Raw genomic sequence first — 25153 nt, forward strand, 5'->3', positions numbered from 1 at the left:
TGCTATTCAGGCTACATATGCATACTCTTGGTGCAGAGAACAATATTTATAGCCTGTGTAGATAAGAAAATGAGAATGAATTAGAACAGAAGACTCTAAATCCAGCTAAATTTGAGCCTATTAACATGTGGTATTTTGCAGGTGTTAGTGTTAAACTTGTGGTAGCACATATATTGCAGCAGCAGCTCCAAACGAGTGCACAGTGCTCTGCAAACAAAGTATGGTTTCAGTTCCTCATGTGGTTGAAAGTGTGGACATCCCCTAAAACTAAACACAGCTGTAATCAACATGTGATCAGTAAGCAGCTTTAGGATCTGTCAAGTTACCACACAACAAGCAGTATGGATAAAAATAAAAGAATAATTTATTCAGCAAAACATATACATTACAACACATGGCATTGAAATTGCACACTAGTGATCTAATTGTACATTCCAACAATAACCTTGCAAAAGTGACTTATATACAATAAACCTTTGCTTTAGCATGTGTAATTATTTGGACACAATGAACAATGAACTGTTAACCAGTAAATAATGGTCACAAAGAATAAAAAAAATCCTTTTGGAACTGGCAATGTATAATGTTGAACAATGTGTGTCAAATTCACTGCCCAAAGTCTTCACTGGCATTACTTGAATTACAAACTAATATTATGGTTTATTAAATATAAGGTCAGGGAATGTTTGAATAAAAAATATATAAATCTTATAATTCAATATGCTAGTGATGCCACTTAGCTTCAGGGACACTTGCTCAATTCCCAGAATGCTGCTCATCTGCAGAGGACAGATATAAATGTCAGAAAAACATACAGCAATACTGACTCAAGTGCCACAACATTAAGACCAACTTCTGCTTTTACACCAATATAATATATAATTGTGTATGTAGATTCTTCATAGAGTAAATTAAGAAATTTATGCCACAAAACCACCTCAACTGTCTAATAAAGGAATGTATTAAGCCCCAGGATGTTCTTTTCCAAGTTGCTAGAAACAAACCTTTTCTTACCACTTTGATTCAAACTGCTTTTGAAAAGGAGAAAAAAGTAGTTAGTATAGTATGTACTACAGAAATGCAACTATTCTAACTATATGCAACTCAAACAGCAAAATAAATACAAAATAATGAATTATTGTAACTCTTTTGGAGCCAAGACTTTGAATAAAGCTCAAATCCACCCATATCAAAATAATTTTTGCACTATAAATGCATTTACCAGGCCATCGTTGGAGACAGTCTGCCACCTTGTGGACTAAGATGGAGCAGCTGCTGTAATGATGTAACAGAATAAAAGTACGCTGAAATAATTGCAGTGGGATAGGGTGGGAACCACAAACCACCAGGCATGCATCCTGAGTGACACAGAAGGGCCAAAGGAAACAAATCAATTGGACAGCACATACAACACTGTACAACTGTACTGTACACTGTTCAAAAGTTGTTGGCAAGTCTGTCAGGCTACAAAATTAACAATCATGGCAATGTTTCCCCAAACATCAATAGGTAAATCACTGAGACGGCAGCAGAAGTAGAGAAAGTGGGTCCAAATGAAGACCCATACCCTGATTGTTGGAGGATGCAAGTCAAATGCCGTCCATTGGAAGGGTGCCTCTCTTTCTGAACTTGCTGGGTATAAATAGCCATTTCCTCTTGGGCCACACTGTCTCTGTGACAACAGCCTAGTCTGGACAGGAGGGCTTGGAAGCATTTCGAGTTGTCCCACCCTGCTGGGTTAGAGAGCTTCAAAAAGAGCCTTCAGCCTCACCTCTTGACCCTGCAGTAATTTTCACAATAGAGCACCACTTCCTCAGTGTTCTACAAACCACACCCACCTACACACTGGCCTCTAGACATACACAGAGAGAACAGAAGACTCTTCTTTTCTATGAAGGTTTTCAGCCATTAAGGTTATTTTGAATGTCGAATAGAAGTATCTCAATGCAATTTTATAATCTTCACAGTTGAGTAACAAGTCATAAAGCCACACAGAAATAAAGGATCATCAAGATTATAACCGGTCACTGCGCCAATGTTCCAGACATTGAAAGCCTCCGGATGTGTCCAATGAGCCGAACTGATATGATGGCAGAGAAGCCAGTTTCCTCTGTGGTGCTGTTTCCTTTTCCTTTGTGCTGCCACGGCATCCGTAAGCCAGAGAGCGCAAACACCCCACTCCCGGCCTTGTCTTGTCTCCAGCTGAGAGTGTAGGATGTTTACATTCCCTGAGACTCACAGGGCTCCTGGGTTAAACCCAGACTTAGACACACATACAATATGAGTTTACCTGACTGCTCCATGGTCATACTATGATGAGATCTGAAATAACTACTAGAAACTTCTGATGTTTCAGGGCATCAAATGAAATCTTTTGCTGAAAAGTAAGAAGCCAAACTAAAGAGGGTCATTTTCAGACCTGTGAGAAATCTGCTCAATGTTCATCATTCACCAGATAGGCAGCATTTTCTATTAATAGAGTTGCATTCATCAGCAGACTGACCACCTGAGCTCTGTACTTGGGGGCCTGAGGGAGGCACAAGCTGCATATATTTTGTGTGTGTGTATTTATAATTATATATATATATATATATATATATATATATATATAATGAGGGGGGATACAAAGAGCAAGGTCACTGTAGAGATAGGAAGAGGGGGGCTATAGGTATTCACACAGTCCTATGTCATTTGCCCGACCTATGCAGCTCTCTTGGCTCCAGTCCAAGAATACCCCCCTCTCTCTTGAGGATGTGGCCACTCCCAGACCCTGTGAACCCGCCTGATTTGGAGCTTTTCAACATTCTTATGGCCGATTTCCTCTTACTGGACAAGAGCTTTCTCTTGTGTTCTGTCTCCTTTCTTAATGCATGCAATGATTGTTGTGGGAAAAACGTCATCAAGCAAGGCCTATGGGCAATGACAGGAAAGGAAGGTCACAGAGAGGGGCAGTATATGGTCAATTGTAAATGAGAAAACATACAAAGCAGCATTAATTGGGGGAAAGAATGTACACATAGAATCAGAGCTCAAGAGCAATGGAAAAAAGTAACAGCAATATGGCACTTGCTTTTATTTCTCATAAGTGTTCCGTTTCTGATTATACGATGGACATGGCAGTGCACACGAAACACTGGTCCACAACAGTGTACAGATTTGAATGTAGGAAACACACAATCTACACTGGGGTACATCAGCTCCCTTTTTTTGTTAATCATTTCCAATTTATCCAACTTTCACTGACGATTAGTTCATTTGAAGTGCTCCCTGAACATTTTAACCATTCCCATAGTGAACAGGAACTTGTGGTACATTACTTTATGGCAAATGTAATCATACAGCTTTGCTTATCATTAGTCTGCTTTTAAGAGAGTTTGTTGAACTGCCCAAACATTTTTATCGGTTCTCTCAATGGTACCTTTCCTTCTTATCACTTTGTAAATGTTTGTCAGTTACAGGTAAAAAACGGAGCTCAGTTGATAAAATACACAAGAAAGTTCCAAATCAGTAAAAAGGCTGAGCAGTTCCCGAGGAAAGAATGAATGGGGAGTGACGGCTATCAGTCAACCAGCATCCCTGGGGACTCACTCTCAACTGGGACTGGGTGACTTCACTGTCATACCCTAAAGAGCTGTCCAGAGTGCTGAACCTGGATGCGTATTTAAAAAAAAAAATAATAATAATTTTATTTAGTTGTATCATATAGAGTAAATTGGAACAGTTTATCCAAATGAGCAAAAATGCACATCATTATAACTTCAAATAACATTATATGCAACTACACTAGGAAATTATTAACTAAATTGGACTACTGAGAGAAACAAGAACTGAGAACCAAACCAAGTGACTATCTTCTGCAATAAAGACCTGAGAAAACTAAACCCAAACTCAGTATAACCTACCAGCGTTACTAAGATATCAATAACCCACAACTACAAATTATACATTAGATTCAATCCTAACCAATAAGGCCACAATATTGACAAAACTGTAAAGGAGCTGAAACATTATCCCTGTGTAACCTTGTTCTCTAGGTATAGTTTTCCATTACCAAGCAGAGCTGTGCTACAGGATCACGTTTCTGTGAGCGTCATCATGCTGCCTGTGGGAGAATTCATGCAGGAGGTGGGAAAAAGAAGCTTGTGATACTCAACTCCATGTTACATGCCTTTGAAATAGTAAAAGTGGGAGAGTAAGCTCAGAATCAACAGCAATAATCTGGGTTTTAGCTCTCCACAGGTACCAAGCTGGAATGTGTTTTATAGGACTTGAGGTGTTAATATGACACAAATGGTGTTCCTCAGCCCCTAAGCTCCATGGTCACCCTCTGGAGTCAGCACTTCAGCCATATACAGGACCAAAGGTTGTGTCCCACTGCCCCATTCATTCCATTTCAACACTGCCTGAGGCCACACTACTCAGCTATCACACCCATCACAGTCTGCAATCTGAAGATCTACGCGTGGTGTAAAAAAAAATAAAAAAAATAAAAACAGCTCAAAATCTTATTCAATGTTTCACAGGTGCTTGTATTCAAAGGAGTCATACACATTCTGAAATTAGGTACCGTCACAGCATTGTCTCCATCTTAATGTAAAAGTACATTATTTAGTTCTCATCACCTGAAGATAGATAGAAGGTTTAATTGATATGGAGTCTGTCTTTTGCACGTCACTTGTTCCACGCTTTATCAAGCTTTATGAGAAGAGGTAACAGCAGTTGGCTGCTGCAAACATCCGACTGAAAGCTCCATCTTAAGCACCAGCTTCCAGTCAAGGATGTTTACAGTAGCCCATACTGCCAGCCGGGCATTGTTTGTCCTTACAGTCACTCAACTTTACTGGTATAACTTGGTATGTAACGCTTATCGCAGAGCAGCATGCACACTGATTAAAAGTTATAAGTGACTACAGGGAAAAAGGTCAGCTTGTGTGAAGGTAGGCACTGCTCGTGTCAGAGACCATCCTTGCAGCAGATTACTGCACCTGCATATCTGATGTTGTTTTTCCATCAGACATTGTGAGGGCTGTTTGCCATGGGGAGCACAAATGCTGTATTTATATTAAAAACATAAAAGAAGGAGTCAGTGGAAGCCGTTTGTTTTGCCATGACACTCCCAGAGAGGTCAAATCTGCTGAAGCATCACAGGCAAAATGTCCCTCCAATTCAGAAACTTCACCATCTCTAACAAAGCGCACACACCTTCGAGAGTCCCAACCATAAAAGTGCAGATCTTCTTGTTTACCCTTTAAATGGTACAGTTATGTCCCCTATGCTCAAAGAGCTTAGCTTGCATTTTCAGACAGAGCGATTTTGATGTTATAAATGTGACTTCAGTAAGGTCATGGCAGACCATCAAGCCAACTCTGACCTCCATTTTGTCCTCTGTTCATGCAGGACACCAATCACTCTGGTCATGTGTGCATATAAACGATAGTAATCAGAAACTCTGGGGAGGTCTGAGGTTTCAAATTTTCCCAGAATATTTTTTTTGTCATCAACCCTTTGCTTATAGATGAAACCTCAAATTCCTGTAGGGAAGGAAATAATCACAGAAAATATTCTCATACCATATCTCATAATAAACTCCTACAATTAATTTGATATAGAAATTCTAATAAACAATATATTTACAAAAGTGTACATACTGAGTCTGTGGGAAAAACATGTATGTAATTAAGTAGTAGGTAATTAAGCTTTTTTTGATAGGGCAAAAGCTTAGGATTATGACAATGTTAAAAAATGGTCCTTACGTCTAAAGTTACAAGTCCTTTGTTAAAAGACCTTATATACAGTATTCAAGCTGTGCACCCGTTCTCCAGTGTACGAGTCGAGTGAATGAGGCACATGTGAGAACAGGCTTGTTGGATATATGCTTTAGGGATGTGTGTTACAGTGCTTCAGTAAAACTCCCAGGGTCTCATATCCCTCCCAGTGTTCAGGGCACGGCGGGAACAAAGCAAACTTTATCAGAACACTGCAAACCCACATTCCGCAGATTCTTAGCACTTGGCAACCGTATAGCACACAGTACAGCAGGGGGGGAGGGGTGAAGGAGAGAAGAGGAGGAAGCAGAGTCCAGAGACCACTGCTTCCTCAAGTGTGCTCTTGATTGGTCCCACAGTTTACTGACCTTAGTGTCTCTGGTATTTCTGCCTATTTCTACTGTACTGTTCTTGCTCCATTGCTCTTCATTCCTTGGCTGTCCTGGCATGTCCAAAAAAGTGACAGTTTCCAAAAGAACACATTATTAAGGTCATTCAAACACTAAGCTTTGGGACATTGGGCTAAAAGATGATGTAATGTACAATGGTTCCTCAACTGAAAACAAAGTCACATCAAAGTCACAGAGATCCAACTCTGTGTACAACAGTAACACCCTCTGGCCTAAATCTTCTTTTCTTACTCCTTTTGTCCGTTTCTTTTCTACCCCTATAAACTTAGCAATATCAAACAGATGCACAGATCAGAGAAAGCGAGTTGTGGGTTGTAAAAGTTAAGAACCATAAATAGTGACGGGTTATGGGACCTGATGCTTTGACTCCTGTGATCTCCCTGTAGTTTCTGATTTGTGTGGACCATTTTTATTGATTCTTGCCCCCTCATCAAAGCATTCTTCCTTAAATCACTCTCAAACCACATTTCTCATTTTGTCATTTCACCACTGGAATGTTCTGAAATTTCTGATCATTCTGCTATTAAACATTAAAAGGCAAAGGTTATACATTTTACTTTTGTGACAACAGGCTGAGTTTAATCTGTATCTTTGTCCAAGTACCAACTAACCACCGAGTATGTTAATGAATAAACACAAATGCTGAATTTTTGCACTCTCTCTATAGAACACACACATGTACATTTTCTATTTGTTCTCTCTGCTTCATCTCCTTTCCACAAGAGCAAACGCATGCCTTGCGTGAAGATCAGATGAGCGAAAACCTCTCTGACCTTGTGAGAGGTCACACTTTCGAACTCTCTTTCTCTCACTTGAGCACATAGGCCTTATTCCAGGCACGAAACACGCAATAACAGAACAAGTCATCCATGTCACCCATACACTGATTAACAGAGATAACTAACTCTCAGGAGGTTATTTTCTGTATTCATTGAGGAGTACTTTGACTATGACAAAAAAGAAGCACAGGAAAACTGAGCAAAGTGTTTCATTTTGAAGTCTCAACTGCTCACTTGATTCGCTGTAAGTGGATGGAAGATTTCTGGTGCAGCAACAAAATAAGCATTCATCAGGAGTGACCAAAATGAGCACCTTGTAACTCCTAATTGTGGCGTTAATGGATCTCTCCCCCATATGTAGCCTCAACTAAAATAATTAAAAGAGAAAAAAAAATAGAGTAAGCACTTCTGAAAAGCTAGACTCCCTCATTCCTAAGCAGAGACAGGAAGTGTGCCTATCTCCATGGGAACACTCCCAAGAAAGTCAATTTTCCATACTCTGAGGGAGCCCACGATACGACTTACAATAACAAATGACATTCAATCCCACTCCTTTTATTCTCACAGCCTGTTCTAACGTCTAGGTTAAAACATACAGACTACAGTAAATTGAAACTTATAGTAGAAGGTCTTTCTTTCATCCACAATAGTCTATCCTACAAACTCTACTTCTAAGACTACTTGGTATAACTTAAGATGAATTGCCTTGCTTGTATGAAGAACACCATGTCCTCTGAGGCAGAAGGGCACACAGTACAGCAGATAATGCAACTGCACAACATCTGCAGGCCTACAGACATGACTAACTTCCGGTTACATTCAGAAGTGAGGTACAATTAAAAAAAACAAAAAAAAAACAAAAAAACAACTCATTACTAAATGAGTTCCCTAAAGAAGGAAGAAATAAATCATTATGCAAATTTCATTTTCATATCATAAGATCAAATGTGAAATTTACATATACCCATACTCACAAAATAACTTCCCGACCAGAGACTGCAGATATCATTTAAAAAAGCTAAGTGATTAAAGGCACTAAACATACATGAAATAGTGAACTAGTCCGGTCGTTATGATGAGGTCATTTCCGGCGCACACTTGTAAACACTTTTAAACTGAATTTTCCGTTGGACGAATGTAAAGAAATTGTGTTACTGTCAATGTGTAGCATTGTACAGTAGATATGACACACTGACCGGGGTTTAAAGCGTCGCAGTCGGCTTCGCTTTCAGCAAACTTCTCTGAAGACTTGAAGTCGGTCGTCAGCGGCTGTTTCCTGTTCATATGGTGGTGTTTTCGGCTCGGCTTTCAGTTTATCTGCCCCTTTCGAGCAGGTCATTAAACCTCCAAACCGACACTCGCCTTGTTCTTCACTGTTTTCGACCTGTTTCTAACTCTCAGCTTCCTCTTTTCACCGCCTCCGTTTTTTTGTTTTTGTTTTTTTTTAAACCGGACTCCAACTTCACTCGAGTGTTAAATCACGGAGTTCTAACACACACACACACACACACACACACACACACACACACACACACACACACACACACACACACACACACACACTACTAAACGGTGTGTAAAGTACTACACCGCATACGCTATTGTAGTATACGGTTTTTATCGTAGCCCCGTCATTTGTACTAGATAACTGTATAGTTACGTAACGACGTTAGTATGCGAGCGATGGAAAAGATGGCAACTCAAAGTGAGGTTGGTCTTCGGTTCATCTCTCTCCGTCCGAGCTGTAGCTGAGGACCAGACAGACATCACACCCTCCCGCTCTGTCGGTCCTCACTTTTTTCTAGGACTACTTACGCGCTTGGACCCGCCCCTTTTCTGTTCCAGCTGACCAATGAGAGGACAAGGACGCTTTCATCTATACTTCACTTTATACACTCTGTGACCTAGAGAACAACCTGCATCCTTCTGTCAGCACAGTAAGCCATTTTTACAGGACACTTGACTACAAAGTAATTACAAAATTTGTAGATTGATCGAACATGTTTCTGTACATTTCAATTTCTGTCATTTAGCAAACACCCTTATACACAGTGACTTACAATTTATTTACATTGTGCTATTGAGAGTTAAGGCCTTACTCAGGGGCCCTGCAGTGGCAGTTTGGTGTACCTGGGATTTGAACTCATGACCCTCCAAGCTGCTGTCTTCCAACGCCTTAACCGCTAGGCTACCATGACCTCATACAGACATTGTACATACACTGTAGCCTATTGTAACTTCCATCAACTTGATGCCCTGAAATAAGTATTTTTTCTGAAGCTGTTAAATAAAACCCTGTGCTGCCCTTGAACCAGAAGTCAGCTGTATTTTTAAAAGGGCACGTAAAGCTAAAAAGGCATGACCTTAGAAATGAGTTCTGTGCTTTTGTGATCAGCAATACTATGTGTATGTAAGTGTGTTTCAGACACCATCATAAGCAGTGTTATATTTTGAAAACAAACTGACGGAGAGGGCAGGTGTAGAAAGACTGGTTTTGGGGTCTTAACTGTGCCATATATCACATCCGAAAGCACCACGCAAGCTGGTTGTTGTTGACACAACAAGCATGGGTTTGTATTACTACACTGCTAGACTACAGTTCAGATGAGGGTGGACTGACTTACTGTACTGCCTGGGACTGGAAGAACACAAGTGAAATAACTTATCCATCAATGTTTTGTATTTATTTTCATTTGCATGCTGTATTGGAATTTTAAATGTATTAAATTAATTTAGGCTACTTTGCAGCATGTGAACAGGCACATAATAGAACATACTTAAGAAATATTTATGAAAATATAAGCAATTAAATCAATAAGTAACTAAATCGTTAGGTTGAGTGTTTAATATGAACGACTATTTGTTGTTATATAGTACTGTTTTTCATTCAGTTACTGAGTGAAGCACTGTATACTTACACTTGATGTACTGTACTGATGTCATAGTCTTCCAATTATAAATAAAATTATATTATAATGAGAGCACATTGGCATGATGGAAAATAGTTGTTTAGAAAATGTGATCAAAGCAAGTGTGCCAGAAGCCAGCGGAAAACTGTACAAATGGAGGTCTGTGACAGGTTGTGTTTACACCTATTGTGTTATAGGCAGTCCTGTACAGCCTGTTCACTACATCTTTACTTCTCAGAAGGTGAATCATGATGTAATGCAGTGCAGAGCACCCAGCCACATAATCATGGTCATGGTCTTTTTTCTTTTCTTTCAATACATGTGAGAAATGTACAAAAAAAAAAGAGAGAAAGTGACCTAAAAGCAAAAGCTAAAAAGACTCTGTTCTCAGAACAAACCACAATGAAATAAGAAAATTCTAATTCAAATTAAAAGAATGAATATATAAAACGTTCAGCTTCTAATAGAGAAACATAGACATGAACATTCATTCTCTACCACTTTTATCCGAACTACCTCGGGTCACGGGGAGCCTGTGCCTATCTCAGGCGTCATCAGGCATGAAGGCAGGATACACCCTGGACGGAGTGCCAATACATCGCATGGCACACACACACTCTCATTCACTCACGCAATCACACACTACGGACAATTTTCCAGAGATACCAATCAACCTACCATGCATGTCTTTGGACCGGGGGAGGAAACCGGAGTACCCGGAGGAAACCCCCAAGGCACGGGGAGAACATGCAAACTCCACACACACAAGACAGAGGCAGGAATCGAACCCCGACCCTGGAGGTGTGAGGAGAATGTGGTAACCACTAAGACACCTAAGCCGGAACTGATGTTACCAAAGGTGTGGAGTGGGGTTGAGTTTAGGGCTCTATGTAGGCCACTTGACTATTTTACAAATGAATTTAAGTCATTTTTTACCAACTTTGAAGGTGAGTTTAGGATCTTTTTTATTCTGGGATTGGAGTAGGGGCATCTATCTTTCTTTAAGCTTTTAGGCTGTCAGACGCAATGGCGGATGCATGTATTCAGTTTGATGTTTTAGTACCAAATTTCATTCTTAATTTAATTTGTGGCTTCCTTCCTGAATGATTCAGTGTCCGTGTCGTATTTGCATATAATTGTTTGTACAGATACTCATGTTACCATTCAGTTGTTTGAAAATTGCTCCTAAGTAGAACCTGTCTTGTGGAGATTTTATTTCCAGAGGTCTAGCCAGAGTTGCTTGGATATTTCCTTGAAATTAAGGTAAAAACTGGGCACTGTCTCTAATTGTAGACCCTTAAAAACTCCCAATTAACTCATAATGATGTCACTGGAGAAAGCCATTAAATCAATTTCTGGAAACTTCCAGACTTTATAAAGTGACAGTGACCTCTGTAATGTAAAGGTTTGACCCACTGGAATTCTGATATAGTAATTTAAATCTAGAAATAAATGTCTTGCTTTATGTAGGTGCTCACTCACTTTGTCCATTATTACCACCATCATAGAAGTGTTACCCCTACACAAATGGCTGGAACAGTGCAGCTCAAATATTACAAACTTCCAAAATAAACTCTTTAATGCCCATGTCTGGCTAATATGTTTAAATTCCATTATTCTAACATCTGTATAAGTCACCAAACTATTTTTTTCCATAATAAATATCATATGTCATACTGTACCTAGTTAAATTATCTTTAATCCTATTCATGACTTTCCACCTGCAGACCCACTAACACAACCTGAAGGACTTATGAGCTAGTTAAATTGGAGTTATAGTTTATGTGCTGTTGAGATTTTTCCAAATAGACTGACCAATTTAGCAGGAAAACCGTATTTTGCAGTGTTTTCAGATGAGTAATGTGTTATGTAGTAAAAAGTTATATTAATTAGTCTGCATCAATTGTGAAACATCTGTTATCTTTTGTACACTTCTCAGGCCACAAGGTTCAGAATGTTGAATGGCTCTTTGCACTTCCATATGTCAGTATCCAACAATAAAACAAAACTTTACCCACCCATACAATAAACAAGCTTTTCAAAAAGAAGATGCTATTTAAAAAAATGTATGGCATTTTGTCTTTAAAATTTGACAACTTTGTTTAAAACAGCTTTGTCCTATGAAAGTTCTTGACTAGGTTTCCTGATTAAAACAGTTCTGCAGTAGAGTGAAATCATTTAGCAATCATAGAGTGACATCATGTTTGTACTGCCAGGTGTTCATTTGCTTTACATGGTTAAAGCAGCAGTTAATCAACTGCTATAACAAAGCTAACAAAGGCTAATTAAACAAGCTGAGATAACAAGGATAGGTCACTAACTAGGCTAATGAAGACACTGGTGTGAGTATCGGTTTGCTATCTTAGAGTAAATGTTCAAGAGCTTTTTTAAGAGGATGTGTAAATGAAAGCTTGAAAAAAAGTTGAATCCTGGTTGATTGTAGATCAAAATTTAGCTACCTCACAATTGTGGATGAATCTGCTAGACACTAGGGTGGTATGTCCGAAGGAGTAAAGTCAGGATTGTTGTACAAGTATAGTGCTTCAGTTCTACCCAATGTCCATTTACAACTGGCAGTTAATTTCAAAACAGATGTGAGGATGCAAACAAAAAAGTGACAATTATTTGCAGAAAAATGATCATTTATTGCACAGACATTACAGACTAAACATTACAGTGCAGATTTACATTACAGACCAGTCGTAGCTTTATGAATAATAGATTGTATTTTGTAGATTTTCTGAGAAATGTAACAAGTCAAATAAAGATCAATATTTGTTAAACAGTTACAATAGAAATTAAGAACAGGGAGTGAACATATCAATTAGATACAGCAATCAACTATAATATTAAAACCACTGAAGTGAATAACATGACTGGTTTGGTTGTCACCTGTCAATTGGGTGAGATATATTAGGCATTCAGTAATAGTCAGGTCTTGAAGTTGTGGGTTGGAAGAAGGAAAAGAGGGCAAGTTTAAGGATCTGAGTTACTTATTACCAAAAGTGGCCAAAGGAAGGACAAACAGTGAACCAACAACAAAGTCAAGCAAATGGAGGTTACTTACTGATGACACATACAGTTTACCAAAATGTTATTGTGCACCAAGTACACCATTTCATGCCTCCAACTCATTCCCGAATGACACAGGCCTGTTTCTGCAGAATAATGCAGAAATTATTATTTAGGAATGGATTGAGGAATATGGCAAGACTATCTTCTGTCGCACTTTAGTGGTGGAATAAAATTCCACTAGATGCCCCAAAGAGCTGAAACACTGGCAATCTCAAATGATGTCTAAAGACATCAAGTATTAAAGTTCAAGACTTCAAGTATTAAATTAGAAGACTTCAAGTATTAAATTAATTATTTTAAAACAAGACTTCAAGTATTAAATTATCACAAAACACTGTGTTGTCTGTGTGCTTTTCTTAAGATTTTGTCTCGCCTATAGAACAACCCCCCGAGGCCTCACCTTGCAACTTGATGGGTCAGAGCTGTTTTGCTGGAGGACCTACACAATATTAAACAGGTGGTTTTAATGTTATGGTTGATCTGTGTTATTTTCTCTTGAAATGTGCTTTATCTCCATCTAGTGGATAACAGCGCTCTGTTCCATTTTTAGGATTAAATTAGAATCATATTGTTTTCCCATTAATCTCAATATTTAATTTAAATGACACCACTCATCTTTAAAATATAATTTGAATGTCTAAACAAGCAACTGCTTCTAGTAGGTGCTAAATTCCGATGGTCAGCAGATGGGAATTTTATCTAGTTAAAATCATAGCGTAAGGCAATATTTTTTTATGTCACTGAGACAAGCTTGTTCAGTGAGCGTGCTGGCCACTATATAGGCGCAGTAAAATTCTCGCCTTTGTACAGACCATAGTGGAGCTGCTCTTGCTGTGCAGCAGCCCAGGCCATCTGACGGCTGTTGAAACGAGCTGCCCAGGTCCCTTTGGGGTCCACAACCACCGCTCCAGCCAGACCACTGACTCGCTCTTGCATGTAGGTCAGGGCAAGGTCACTTGCTTCTTTAGGGCTTTTTCCTGCAAAACAGTTTTTCTTTAAATTACTTTCATTTTGGCCTTTGTTTGAAATATTTGACTATGCTGTTACAGCATGTATCTCACAGAAGTGTGTACACCCCTCACATTTTTGTAAATATTTTATTATATCTTTTCATGTTACAACACTGAAGCAATGACACTTTGTTACAATGTAGTGAGTGTGCAGTATAACTCAAAATAACTCAACACACAGCCATTACTGTCTAAACGGCTGGCCACAAAAGTTTGTACACCCCGAACTGAAAATGTCCAAATTGGGCCCAATTAGCCATCTTTAATTAGCTCATCGTTAATGTTACAAGGTCTGAAGTGTGAATGTGGAGCAGGCGTGCTAAATTTGGTGTTATCATTCGCACTCTCTCATACAGTACTGGTCATTGGAAGTTCAACATGACACCTCAATGCAAAGAACTCTCTGAGGATCTGAAAAAAAGAATTGTTGCTCTACATAAAGATGGTGTAGGCTATAAGAAGATTGCCAAGACCCTGAAACTGAGCGGTTTAACAGGAAAGGTTACACTCAGTACAGGCCTCGCCATGGTCAACCAAAGAAGTTGAGTGCACGTGGTCAGCGTCATATTAAGAGGTTGTGTTTGGGAAAAGACGTATGAATGCTGCCAGCATTGCTGCAGAGGTTGAAAGGGTGGGTGGTGTTAGCCTGTCAGTGCACAGACCATACACCGCACACTACTTCAAATTGGTCGTAGAAGGAAGCCTCTTCTAAAGATGATGCACAAGAAAGATGATGATGATGATGATGCACAAGAAACCCTGCAAACAGCTTGGTGAAGACAAGCAGACTAAGGACATGGATTAATGGAACTATGTCCTGTGGTCTAATGAGACCAAGATAAACTTATTTGTTTCCGATGTGTCAAGAGTGTGTGGCAGCAACCAGGTGAAGAGTACAAAGACAAGTGTGTTTTGCCTACGGTCAAGCATGGTAGTGGGAGTGTCATGGTCTGGGGCTGCATGAGTGCTGCCGGCACCGAGGAGCTACAGTTCATTGAGGGATCCATGAATGCCAACATGTACTGTGACCTACTGAAGCAGAGCATGATCCCCTTCCTTCGGAGACTGGGCCTCAGGGCAGTATTCCAACATAATAACGACCCCAAACACACCTTCAAGAAGACCACTGCGTTGCTAAAGAAGCTGAGGGTAAAGGTGATGAACTGGCCAAGCATGTCTCCAATCCTAAACCCTACTGAGCATTTTTGAGGCATCCCTATAAATTATATGGAAGGTGGAGGAGCGCAAGGTCTCTAACTTCCTCCAGCTCCATGAGTGGAAGACGACTCCAGTGGCAACGTGGTGAATTCCATGCCCAAGGGGGTTAAGGCAGTGCAGGAAAATAATGGTAGCCACACAACATATTGACACTTTGGGCCCAATTTGTACATTTCACTTAGGGGTGTACTCACTTTTGTGGCCAGCGTTTTAGACATTAATGGCTGTGTGTTGAGTTATTTTGAGGGGACAGCAAATTTACACGGTTATACAAGCTGTACACTCACTACGTTATATTGTAGCAAACACACACACACACACACACACACACACACACACACACACACACACACACACACACACACACCAAAATCTCTCTCAACAACAAAGAGAGTTGAGCTGGTTTCAAGTGTTTTATGTAGTTCTCTCAAAAATGATAAATAAATGTCTTATTTCAGAAAACTTACATAAGCAAAATCAATATAATCCATATCCATAGCTAGCGACTTTTACTTAGTTTATGTGTTATACTGCTATACAAGACATTGTATACTGTAGTTTAACACAATTACGTACAAGAACAAGTGAATTCCTAAAAACCTGTGACTTCTATAAAATATAATCGTGAGCCATGTGTTATAGAAATTAAGGATTATCTATACAAACAAACAAACTTTAAAACATGTAAATAACAAAAACCCTTCAACATAGCAAACTTTTGCCTTATATATCTCCTCACTGGCCTCACTTAGCTATGTAATCTGAGCATGCAGAAGTACTGAGTGTGGTCCTATGAGTATTTTAAAATCAGAATATAACTACTACTTTCATTTTAATACAGTGCTAGTGTTACAGTGATGGAGTACCTTGCTCCATGTGGAAAAGTATAAGCCTGGCCAGAGTGACTTTCAAGATGGATTCTCCATGACCAGTAGGAGATACTGCCCCAATCTTGTTATCTGCATAGCCTCCGGCCCCTGACACACACACACACACACACACACACACACACACACACACACACACACACACACACACACACACAAAACAAACAAACAAACAAAAAAAACAACAACAACAACTGGAATTATGGAATTATGTAGCCAAATTAAACCTTTTGTTTTTGCTGGTAGCTCTGCTTGTGAAATATTTGAAGGATATTGTGAGATTTTGCCAGTCATGTACTTTGGACTATATCTATTCGAGAGAAAAACTGCATCCGTACATTTAACCTAACTACTACTGTACAACTGCACTAATTTATTAAATTTATTCATTACACTTTGTTTGACCCCTAGGTGGCAGAAGCACACTTCTCTACTGTTGGTATAATGAACCTTACAATATTGAATATAATATACAGTAGGCAAATATAATTATTGTAATTGGGTAAAAATAAATATATAGACTGTTGTTTCAGGACTAACAGCTAAAAAAATTTGATTGTCACTTAAATGCAGAAGCCAAACATTTTTCTGTGTCTCAGCAGTTTGTTTAGAATATGTAGGATACTGATTTGAGGGACCTGATAATCAAAGTTAAGGATTAACTCAGCAAGCCCTTCAGTGGCAGGATGATAGACAATCTTGCATGTCCAAAGGTAAAAGATCAATTGTGATCACAACAACTACATGTCTTTTACAATTCTGTGCTTATACGCCCACACAATGTCCTTCTTATTGAACATGCAGTGAGCCTATACAACAGAACTGAGAACTGGGATAGAAAATATTACATCCGGCCTGGACCCATCTTATTAGGCTGTTTGACATACAAACCAAATAAAAACCAAACCACTACAAACGTTAGTTCTTATAGTCAATACTACATGAAATAAATCATAAATCACAACGAATGAAAACAATGAAACAACCATCTTATATTGCCATTATGCATATATAAATCTCCTGATTCCATTTCTGTGGTGATGAGCATGAGCAAAAAAAACTTTCCTCAAAAAGAGAACAGTTGGTTCTCAAAATCCAGAAGGCAAAGTCAGATTATTTCAGCTACAATGTGCTGTTGACAGATGGACAGGTGGACAGATGTTTGACAGGTACATCGTCATTTCTAGTTTGTAAAAAAGAAATACCACTAAAAATTCAGAGAGTTTGCAAAAACGGTACCATTTGCTTGGTGCAGTCACAATCAGTGGGTACACCACCGTGCTGTGCATTAGGATCGGATGTTTCTAACTCACCAATGCATGCAGTGTCTCCCACACGACCCTCCATCTTGTTTAACATGCCACCTGTAGACGTAGCACAAGCAAGGTTTCCCTGCACATCCACTGCTACTGCTCCAACTGTGCCCATCTTACCCCTGCAAGAGACACGTACAGACACACATGCAGGGGTGTGGCAGCATTCAACTGTCAAGATTGAAGTTGTACAGACAGCTTTTATTGGTTTGTTTTTTGTTTCTCCACTTTTTTGTTGTTTTATTTGACCTATGCACTTAATATCGTTTAGCTACACTCACACACTCCTAATCGATTAGAAACAAGCTGATTAGCAGGAAAATATCTTGACTAGGAAAGCTGTTTCTCTGTCGTTTACATCCATAACAGCAATTATCTATCACAATTTGTAGGCACGGTTAGTGGGGGAAAAAACAATTATTACATCTGGCACAGCACAGGGTTGGAGTCTGAACACAGGTTATCCTGCCATCGCTTCCTGGCATAGTCTGTGATCAGAGACTCCTCAGTCACTTCAGGGATCTCCATGGCCTTGGCAAACTGGCAAGCCCCTTCGGCCGTCAGACACACATGACTAGTCTGCGTAAGGTAAATGTAAGGAGATATTTAGTGTTTAGGAGAGATTAAGCATCAAATCATCATTTAATCTGCTTCTACAATTAAACAACTGGATGTATAAATGCATTGAGGAGAAATAACTATTGTTTATTGTTAGTTAAGGCAGAAAGATCCACAAACGAGAAGCCACAGTGAAGGATTGACAAAGCATGTTGAAGCATGTCAACTTCAGGATTTGCTTTCAAAGATTTTTTTGTTTAATCCTTATATTCATTTTAGTTTGTTCAAATACTTTTAGCCTGTGAAATGGAGAGGGAAAAAATGGCTGGTATTACTATATATTTAATGCTATATTTTTCATAAACACCTTGACTTAAAGCTGAAACACTTCAATCGCTAGATCGTTTTATTTCAAATCCATTGTGGTGGTATACAAAATGTTCTGCCAAATCTAATGAATGGACATAAATTGCATTAACTAAAAAATACATTTAAAAAAGTCTGAATACGTATTTAGCCTCAAGTTAACTTTGTAATCATGCCATTTTATTTAGTCTACGTCCTGCTACAGTACATTCCAAACCGGCACACAGTGTACTAGCATATCTATGAGAAAAGAATTACATTACTTTTATCGTTGGTTGTTTTGGAAAACAGCAGTGTCTTAAATTCAACAACATGTAAGGTATCGGATTTGCTAGTGTCTACAAATTACTACCTTATTTTTTAAAAATTATTTTCCTTCCTTTGTTCATTAACTGATGTCCCTTCATGTTCTGTTCCTTACCTCATTCTCAGTGCCTTTGAAACAGTTTATAATGTACCTTCCCCCCCCCAAAGCTGATACCTGATGTCACATAAGATGGAATTGCATCATCATTGATACAGATTAAATAAAAGATCTGATATATAGTGAACAGTTACAAGTTACATTCTGTAATACCTGGGTTTGACTGCCACATTTAACTATTAGTATGAAGCATTTTCCTAAAATCTTGAGACAATGAGAAGTCCTGAACCTTTTTTCTCAAACCTTTCACACAACTTTTCATTCTGAATTATTTCTAGAATAATTAGAATATTACAATATATAAACCTGTAATAATATAACTGCATGTATAGTTAACATACTAAAGAATGGCTAACTTGAAACACAGCTCTTTCACCGGGTTAAACACATGGTTAAACACGGGGTTAATAACTGCCATCGTGTCTGATGTGAAGGTTTAGGCCTGGGACATTTTGTACAGGACAGATCCATGTAAAAGGTGGTTCCATCTTTTCACAATTTAATCACATCTCTGCTGAACTCAGACATTCACTCACTCATTTTCTACTGCTTATCTGAACTTCTCGGGTCACGGGGAGCCTGTGCCTATCTCAGGCTTCATTGGGCATCAAGGCAGGATACACCCTGGACGGAGTGCCAACCCATCCCAGGGCGCACACACACACACACACACTCTCATTCTCTCACGCAATCACACACTAATAATCGTAATAATAATAGTAATCACACACGGACAATTTTTCCAGAGATGCCAATCAACCAACTGTAGCGTCTTGTACCGGTCATTTTAGATTTCATGTCCCAGGCACCCTAAATTTCAACATCTACTCCTCAATTAACCGATGAGCAACCCAGTTTTACACACACACACCTGGCTCCAGAATGACTGGAGCCTACACAAAGACCAGATAACCCCATGCGGCTTCTCTGATTAGGGGCCCTCAACACACACACACACACAACACAATGAGACATTCCTTTTTACTAATAAAACCCGAAGATAAGGTACTCTAAGGTTCTCATTCTTATAACCCTTTTTGTAATGTGTTTCTTCTTTTAAGGCTTGCCTGACTTAAAATTATTTGCTCCTTAATTTCCTGACAAGGGTGTATTTTATTCATGTGTCAGAAAACAACATTGTATTTTAAAATCTGTTATACTCTATCATCATATCTTACTGATCATGGCATGTTAATGTATACCTGTTCTAATGCCGTATGCCCCTTTAAGGTCTGATGTCAGAATGTATACGAAGCTATCGTTTTCTTTTTACTTCCCTAATGAAAGTGCATCTTGTTTTATGTTTAATTTTTGTTTCTTTGCCTTTATAAGAACACAATATCGTATTAACCTCAGTTACCCTTTGATTAATGATCTATGTATGTAATGTACCACTGCCTTTATACCGTCATTACCCTTCATGTTTAGTATCCAAATGACCACAAAATTATCGGTTACTCATTTTTCAAGCACTGGTGTATTTTATTTGAGCACGAAAGGCGCCATACCGTCTTAATACACCCTGGATCAAACTTTAAAGTCATCTAAAAGTTTGATAGCTAAACCACACCCACAGACACCTGAAACAAAGGGAGTTTTTCCCTCCAAAATCCTGACCGAAGTATTGGTCATCTCCCCAAAGATGGGTGGAGTTCGTGGCCTTTAAATTGTCCGTGGTCAGACTTCCGGAACAGCTTCAAGACGACTCCATCTTCCTTCAAAGAAGTTCCAGCAAGCTGCACTTCCAAGAACGACAACTGCTCTGATCTTCAGGAGAACTTGGAAGAACGTCTGACCCCACCCTAACTGACTCCTCAGAGATTTCTCTGTTGCATTCGGACTCTTGTTCAGTAAGCCAATGCAAGTAACCGTTTCCTTTACCAACCAATTTAGATGCGTAATTTTAAGTAGGAATCTTTCATTGAATCTTAAGGTGAATTTAAGTTTCTGTGACGATTTCCCAGTTAGGGTGTGATTAATTTTTGAGTCTAAGCTTGCCATTCCTTTCCTTCCTTTCTCTAGTTTCTTCTTTCCAGTCTCTTCCTCCCTTTCCCCAATTTTAATTTCTTTTGTTTTATTTTATTTTAATTTTCGTTTTCCCTATTTCTTTTGTTTGTTTGTGTAGTTAGTTTTATTTTGTGTTTGTCTCATTCATTAAATGTCATAATTTTGAGCCACAGGTGATTTGTCTCTGAGTATCGCTCACAAATTAAGGTACCTGCAATATCTGGTCTGAACTACATGCTCTATTAAGTTAATTTAATTTAAATTACGGTATACAGTAAAAGGAAAGCAAATCTTTCTTGGCCGGGAAGATACCGCCTTCATAGAATTAATAAAGGTTACACGGCATGTTCGGCGGACAAACAGACCAAATAAGCGTAACGTTAATTCCAGTACCGTTAATTTCGTAATTGTAAATGTTAATTATTTTTCTATAATAGCTCATCCCAGTGTTTTCAGTGCCTTGGCGTGTTTTAGGCAAGTTTTAACCAAATTAACTTGTCAACAACAAACTATGTTTTGTTTATTAAGAACATCATGTGCTTGGAGGTCATGGATGTCTGCTTTTCAGTTAGTCCACAACATTTCCAGGGTTTTGAATGTGTTAATGCTTAAATGAAAAAATAAATAAATGTATTATTTAATTAAAAAAATAAATACTCTAGACTTTTGAGACATGATGTATTTATATTCAATATTGTGCAATATCCACAAGACAAATACTGTATGTTTCAAAAGGAATTATATGTCCAAAGGTTTGTGGACACCTGGCCATCACTTGTGCTTGTTGAGATACTGATTTAGTGCCCTTATCCTGTTATAACCACCTGCACTGTTCTATATGCTGCTACAATAACCCCCACTATATAGAGTTTCTGAACTGCCTAATAACTGAGTAACGAGCTAGATATTCAGAAGGGGTTAGCGGTGTATGTGTATAACTGTGGATAAAACTCTCATAAATGTACCTTGTCCATGACCAGCCTGGCAAGACAAACTGGGTTAGCCACTCTCTTGACTGCAGACACGGCACCACAAGCCAGCGTGCTCCCATCCATCACCAGAGCATCCATTTCTATTTCTCCCTTCAGATTCAATACTGAGCCTCGCCCTGAAATCGCACAAATACAACAGTCACACCATTCCCTCCACGCCTGCTTCTTTACCCAAGAAAAAACAAATGTGTTTTCAGTCTGGAGACTGCATCTATGTCTGAGTCCTGAACACTAATCGGAAAGCTGTTGCATACTGTAAGTGCGGCGATGTGTAAGGAAAAGCTCTGCGCCCTGCTGTAGTCTTTACTACTTGAAGTACTACAAAATAGCCTGCACTATTTGAAATTAAATCAGTCTCATGAAGGGGAGTAAAACAGTCTAAGTGCTGATCAGAAACAGACATATCATTATCTAGATCATTATCTATCAAATTGTTTGGTCTTAAATGAGTGATCTGAATTATCTTTCTGATTTTCCCAATATGAATATATTATTATAATGAGAATAATTCACAGCATTTAGCAGACGCCCTTATCCAGAGCGACTTACATTTTTATACAACTGAGCAATTGAGGGTTAAGGAACCTGGTGGACATAGGAATTGAACTCACAACCTTCCGATTTGTTGAAATAATTCATGGTGTCATTGCTGCTGCTGCATTTTGATGGTGTGTTTTTTCTTCAGTGGTTTTACTCCTAGTTCATTTTGCTACAGTATTCATTTGTAGAAGTGTGACTATAGTTCAGGGGCGGTTCTAGCATTTCATCTTTAGGGGTTTTTTAGCCCTCAGTGAGAATTTAAAACAAGAAGTGTTTTATTATATTATATATTATATGACTACATAGTAAGCCAAAAGTTATGGTATTATTTAAAATGGCAAAAGTGGACACCAAAATTTTAAAAACTCATCTCTTTAGTCAGGCGTACACATAATACATCCCATAATATCATGCACCAGTACATCAGACCAGCACATTTTTATGAACAGCAGATATGTTAATCCCTTTCCACTGCTTCTCTCTTTGTACCCATCCCGAGGCATCCAGATACTGTACCAGCTCCCAACGTCCTCTGTGGGACGAAGCCTTTGGACGTCCACCGAGCCGAGGCCGACTCTAAAAATCCTGAGACATCTCCAGTTAGACTCTGTGGTACTCAGGAGATCAGAAGTCCTTGAACCTCACACCAATACAACATTTAACTGACTGTATATTACAATCACACCCCCAGTGTCACCCATATGAGGATGGGTTCCCCCTTGAGTCCGGTTCCTCTCAAGGTTTCTTCCTTTACCAATTTAAGGGAGTTTTTCCTTGCCACTGCTGCCTGAGTCATCTCAGATTTGCTCATAGGGGAATAAATACATACACACTGTGAACTATATACATCTAATAATAATCTAGAATTTTTATTCTGTTAATTCTTATTTCTTTTATTATTCGTTAATTCCTTTATCATTAATTATGTTTACCTTCTGCTCTGTGTTTATGTTCTGTAAAGCTGCTTTGAGACAATGTCTATTGTAAAAAGCGCTATACAAATAAACTTGAATTGAATTGAATTGAAAATTTTAAGCATGATGTAATGATGCCAGTCTTAAATCAAATCAGTTCATGTATGTGTGCATTCTCTACGAAAAGTGTGTCCAATGAATGCAGTCATTAATAAAAAAAAAATATTCACAAGCCAAAGACCAAATCAAAAAATGTTATTTTTATTTAGTATGGAATTGATTGTTTGCGTTAATATTTTGTTTTTGCTATCAACTCTGGTAATAAGAATAGTGAAATTTCACTGCTTTCGTTTGCCGTCTTCGCGGTCTTTCGCCGATTATCGTTATAGATAAATGCCTCCAGCTCTGCGTGCGCGTGCACGCTGCACGTGCCTGTGCTCCATTCTAATAAAGCAGACAGCTGATGACGCACTTTTTAAAGACTACAACGCACGCGCGTCTATCAGTGGATCAAACTGATAAATAATTTTCTTTCCCATCGACGAGATGTCCTGCATTTTAACGTAGTTTTTATTGTTTATTTATGAAAGTAAAAATTATACTTATAGTTTTAGGGTGGCTGAGATCACAGACAGGGGGGCTGAAGCCACCCTAAAAAAGGGCTAGAACCGCCCCTGCTATAGTTTCAAAACTTCATCCGAAGGCTAGAATGAAATCAAGAATGTGACCTCTATTATAAGTGGTATTATGGCTTAATTCCTTACTCTTCTGGCATGATAGTGTTACCTGCATTAAATGCTGGGTTATTTTCCAGACTGGTAACAGCTTCTACAACAGCATCCATAGAACTGCCTCCAGACTTCAGAACAGCATAACCCCTCCTTGCTGCTTCCTGGACCCCAGCAATGGATAACTCATCTCGTTCCTTAGGAACGAAACCTGCACCACCGTGGACTACCACAACAGGCAACATTGTAAGAGGAGCTCCACAAAACCTGTCAGATACAGACATACACCACTCGCTATTACAATCAAATTATCTAATCATACAATAAGTTTTAGTGCTGAAGTGAAGGTTAAATGATGTAGTATTTTAGTGTTTTTTTCTAAAGTTTAAAGCAGAGTCATGCAAATGTTCTTTAAAGTTGCATAAATAAACTGATAATTACTCGAATCAAGCAAAGGAAGCTTTTTACGGATGCTGTTTGTTCTGGTATCGTTACATGCACCGTCCATGATATTACAGCACATGGCGACGTCAGGCAACAAATTAAAAGTTTGCGCATTTTCAAAATAACAGGTTACATGTCAATATTTACTGACACAAATAAAATTGTATAAAAGTAGAATAAAAGCTATTTGAGTGTTTGAAGAAGGCTTGAAGTAGATTATAAATAATAATCAACAGCTAAGAGTCAACCCTTTTAACAAATAAGAAATGTAAATTTTTTCTAAGACAGCTTATAATTCATTTATATATTAACATTAATTTTTTAAACTTATTTATTTATTTATTTATTTATTTGTTTGTTTGTTTATTTATTTATGCCCTTACACGCTATCCTGAAAGGTTTATTGACGTCTTTATTCGGCTCATATTTATTGATTAATATACTTATTTTGCAGTAAATGCTTCACACCCCCCCCCCCCAGATTAAATTAACATTCATAATTAAACACAATGTCGCAATAGTTTATAAATGTCTCACTGTTATCTACCTTGTTCAGTGGATGTAAAACGTCCGATATGCTGTTTTCACTAACGTGTGACGACAGAGCTTTTTTGTCCGTGTGAATTTGTCCGCGCGCGCGAGCGTCTGTACGTTCAGGGATGACGCTTGTCGCTACTTATAGTCCGGCGTCCCCTCTCGTGCACGCGGGATGATGGGCGCGGAGGCTGGCGGATAAGAGGCGCGTCACCGGTGTGCTCTGATTGGAGACTGGAGATGAGAGGCGGCGCGCGCGCGGCGAGCCCCATTCTCAAAT

The 25153-nt window shown here is 38.8% G+C and overlaps 1 protein-coding gene and 1 long non-coding RNA gene across 4 annotated transcripts; both read right to left on the reverse strand.

Moving 5' to 3' along the window:
* Positions 1-346: 346 nt before the first annotated feature.
* LOC125141067 lies at positions 347-2559 on the reverse strand. The gene is made up of 2 exons (XR_007140420.1): positions 1223-2559; positions 347-779 (listed from the first exon to the last, which is right to left on the reverse strand). It is a non-coding gene; the product is annotated as an uncharacterized LOC125141067 (long non-coding RNA).
* A 9928-nt stretch (positions 2560-12487) lies between these two features.
* Positions 12488-25030, reverse strand: asrgl1 (asparaginase and isoaspartyl peptidase 1). Of its 3 annotated transcripts, none has more exons than XM_027136243.2 (7): positions 24887-25030; positions 23954-24162; positions 21687-21829; positions 17791-17945; positions 17367-17488; positions 16033-16143; positions 12488-13915 (listed from the first exon to the last, which is right to left on the reverse strand). In XM_027136243.2, the coding sequence occupies exons 2-7, from the start codon at positions 24138-24140 to the stop codon at positions 13713-13715; spliced, it is 921 nt and encodes a 306-aa protein (XP_026992044.1). In that variant the 5' UTR covers positions 24141-24162; positions 24887-25030; the 3' UTR covers positions 12488-13712. The 3 variants fall into 3 exon arrangements, with proteins under 3 accessions (XP_026992044.1, XP_026992046.1, XP_026992045.1); XM_027136245.2 differs by having other exon boundaries at positions 23954-24121; positions 24887-25025; XM_027136244.2 differs by lacking the exon at positions 24887-25030 and adding an exon at positions 24337-24439.
* Between the last annotated feature and the right edge of the window lie 123 nt (positions 25031-25153).

Source organism: Tachysurus fulvidraco, chromosome 4 (assembly GCF_022655615.1).
Source record: "Tachysurus fulvidraco isolate hzauxx_2018 chromosome 4, HZAU_PFXX_2.0, whole genome shotgun sequence".
Taxonomy (NCBI): Eukaryota; Metazoa; Chordata; class Actinopteri; order Siluriformes; family Bagridae; genus Tachysurus; species Tachysurus fulvidraco.

Coding starts and splice junctions, on each gene's coding strand:
- asrgl1 (XM_027136243.2), bottom strand. CDS start 24,140: ATGTTGCCTGTTGTGGTAGTCCACGGTGGTGCAGGTTTCGTTCCTAAG. Junction 17,946..21,686: donor CCAGGCTGGTCATGGACAAG/GTACATTTATGA, acceptor TACCTTACGCAG/ACTAGTCATGTGTGTCTGAC. Junction 13,916..16,032: donor ACTTTTCCACATGGAGCAAG/GTACTCCATCAC, acceptor ACTGTTTTGCAG/GAAAAAGCCCTAAAGAAGCA.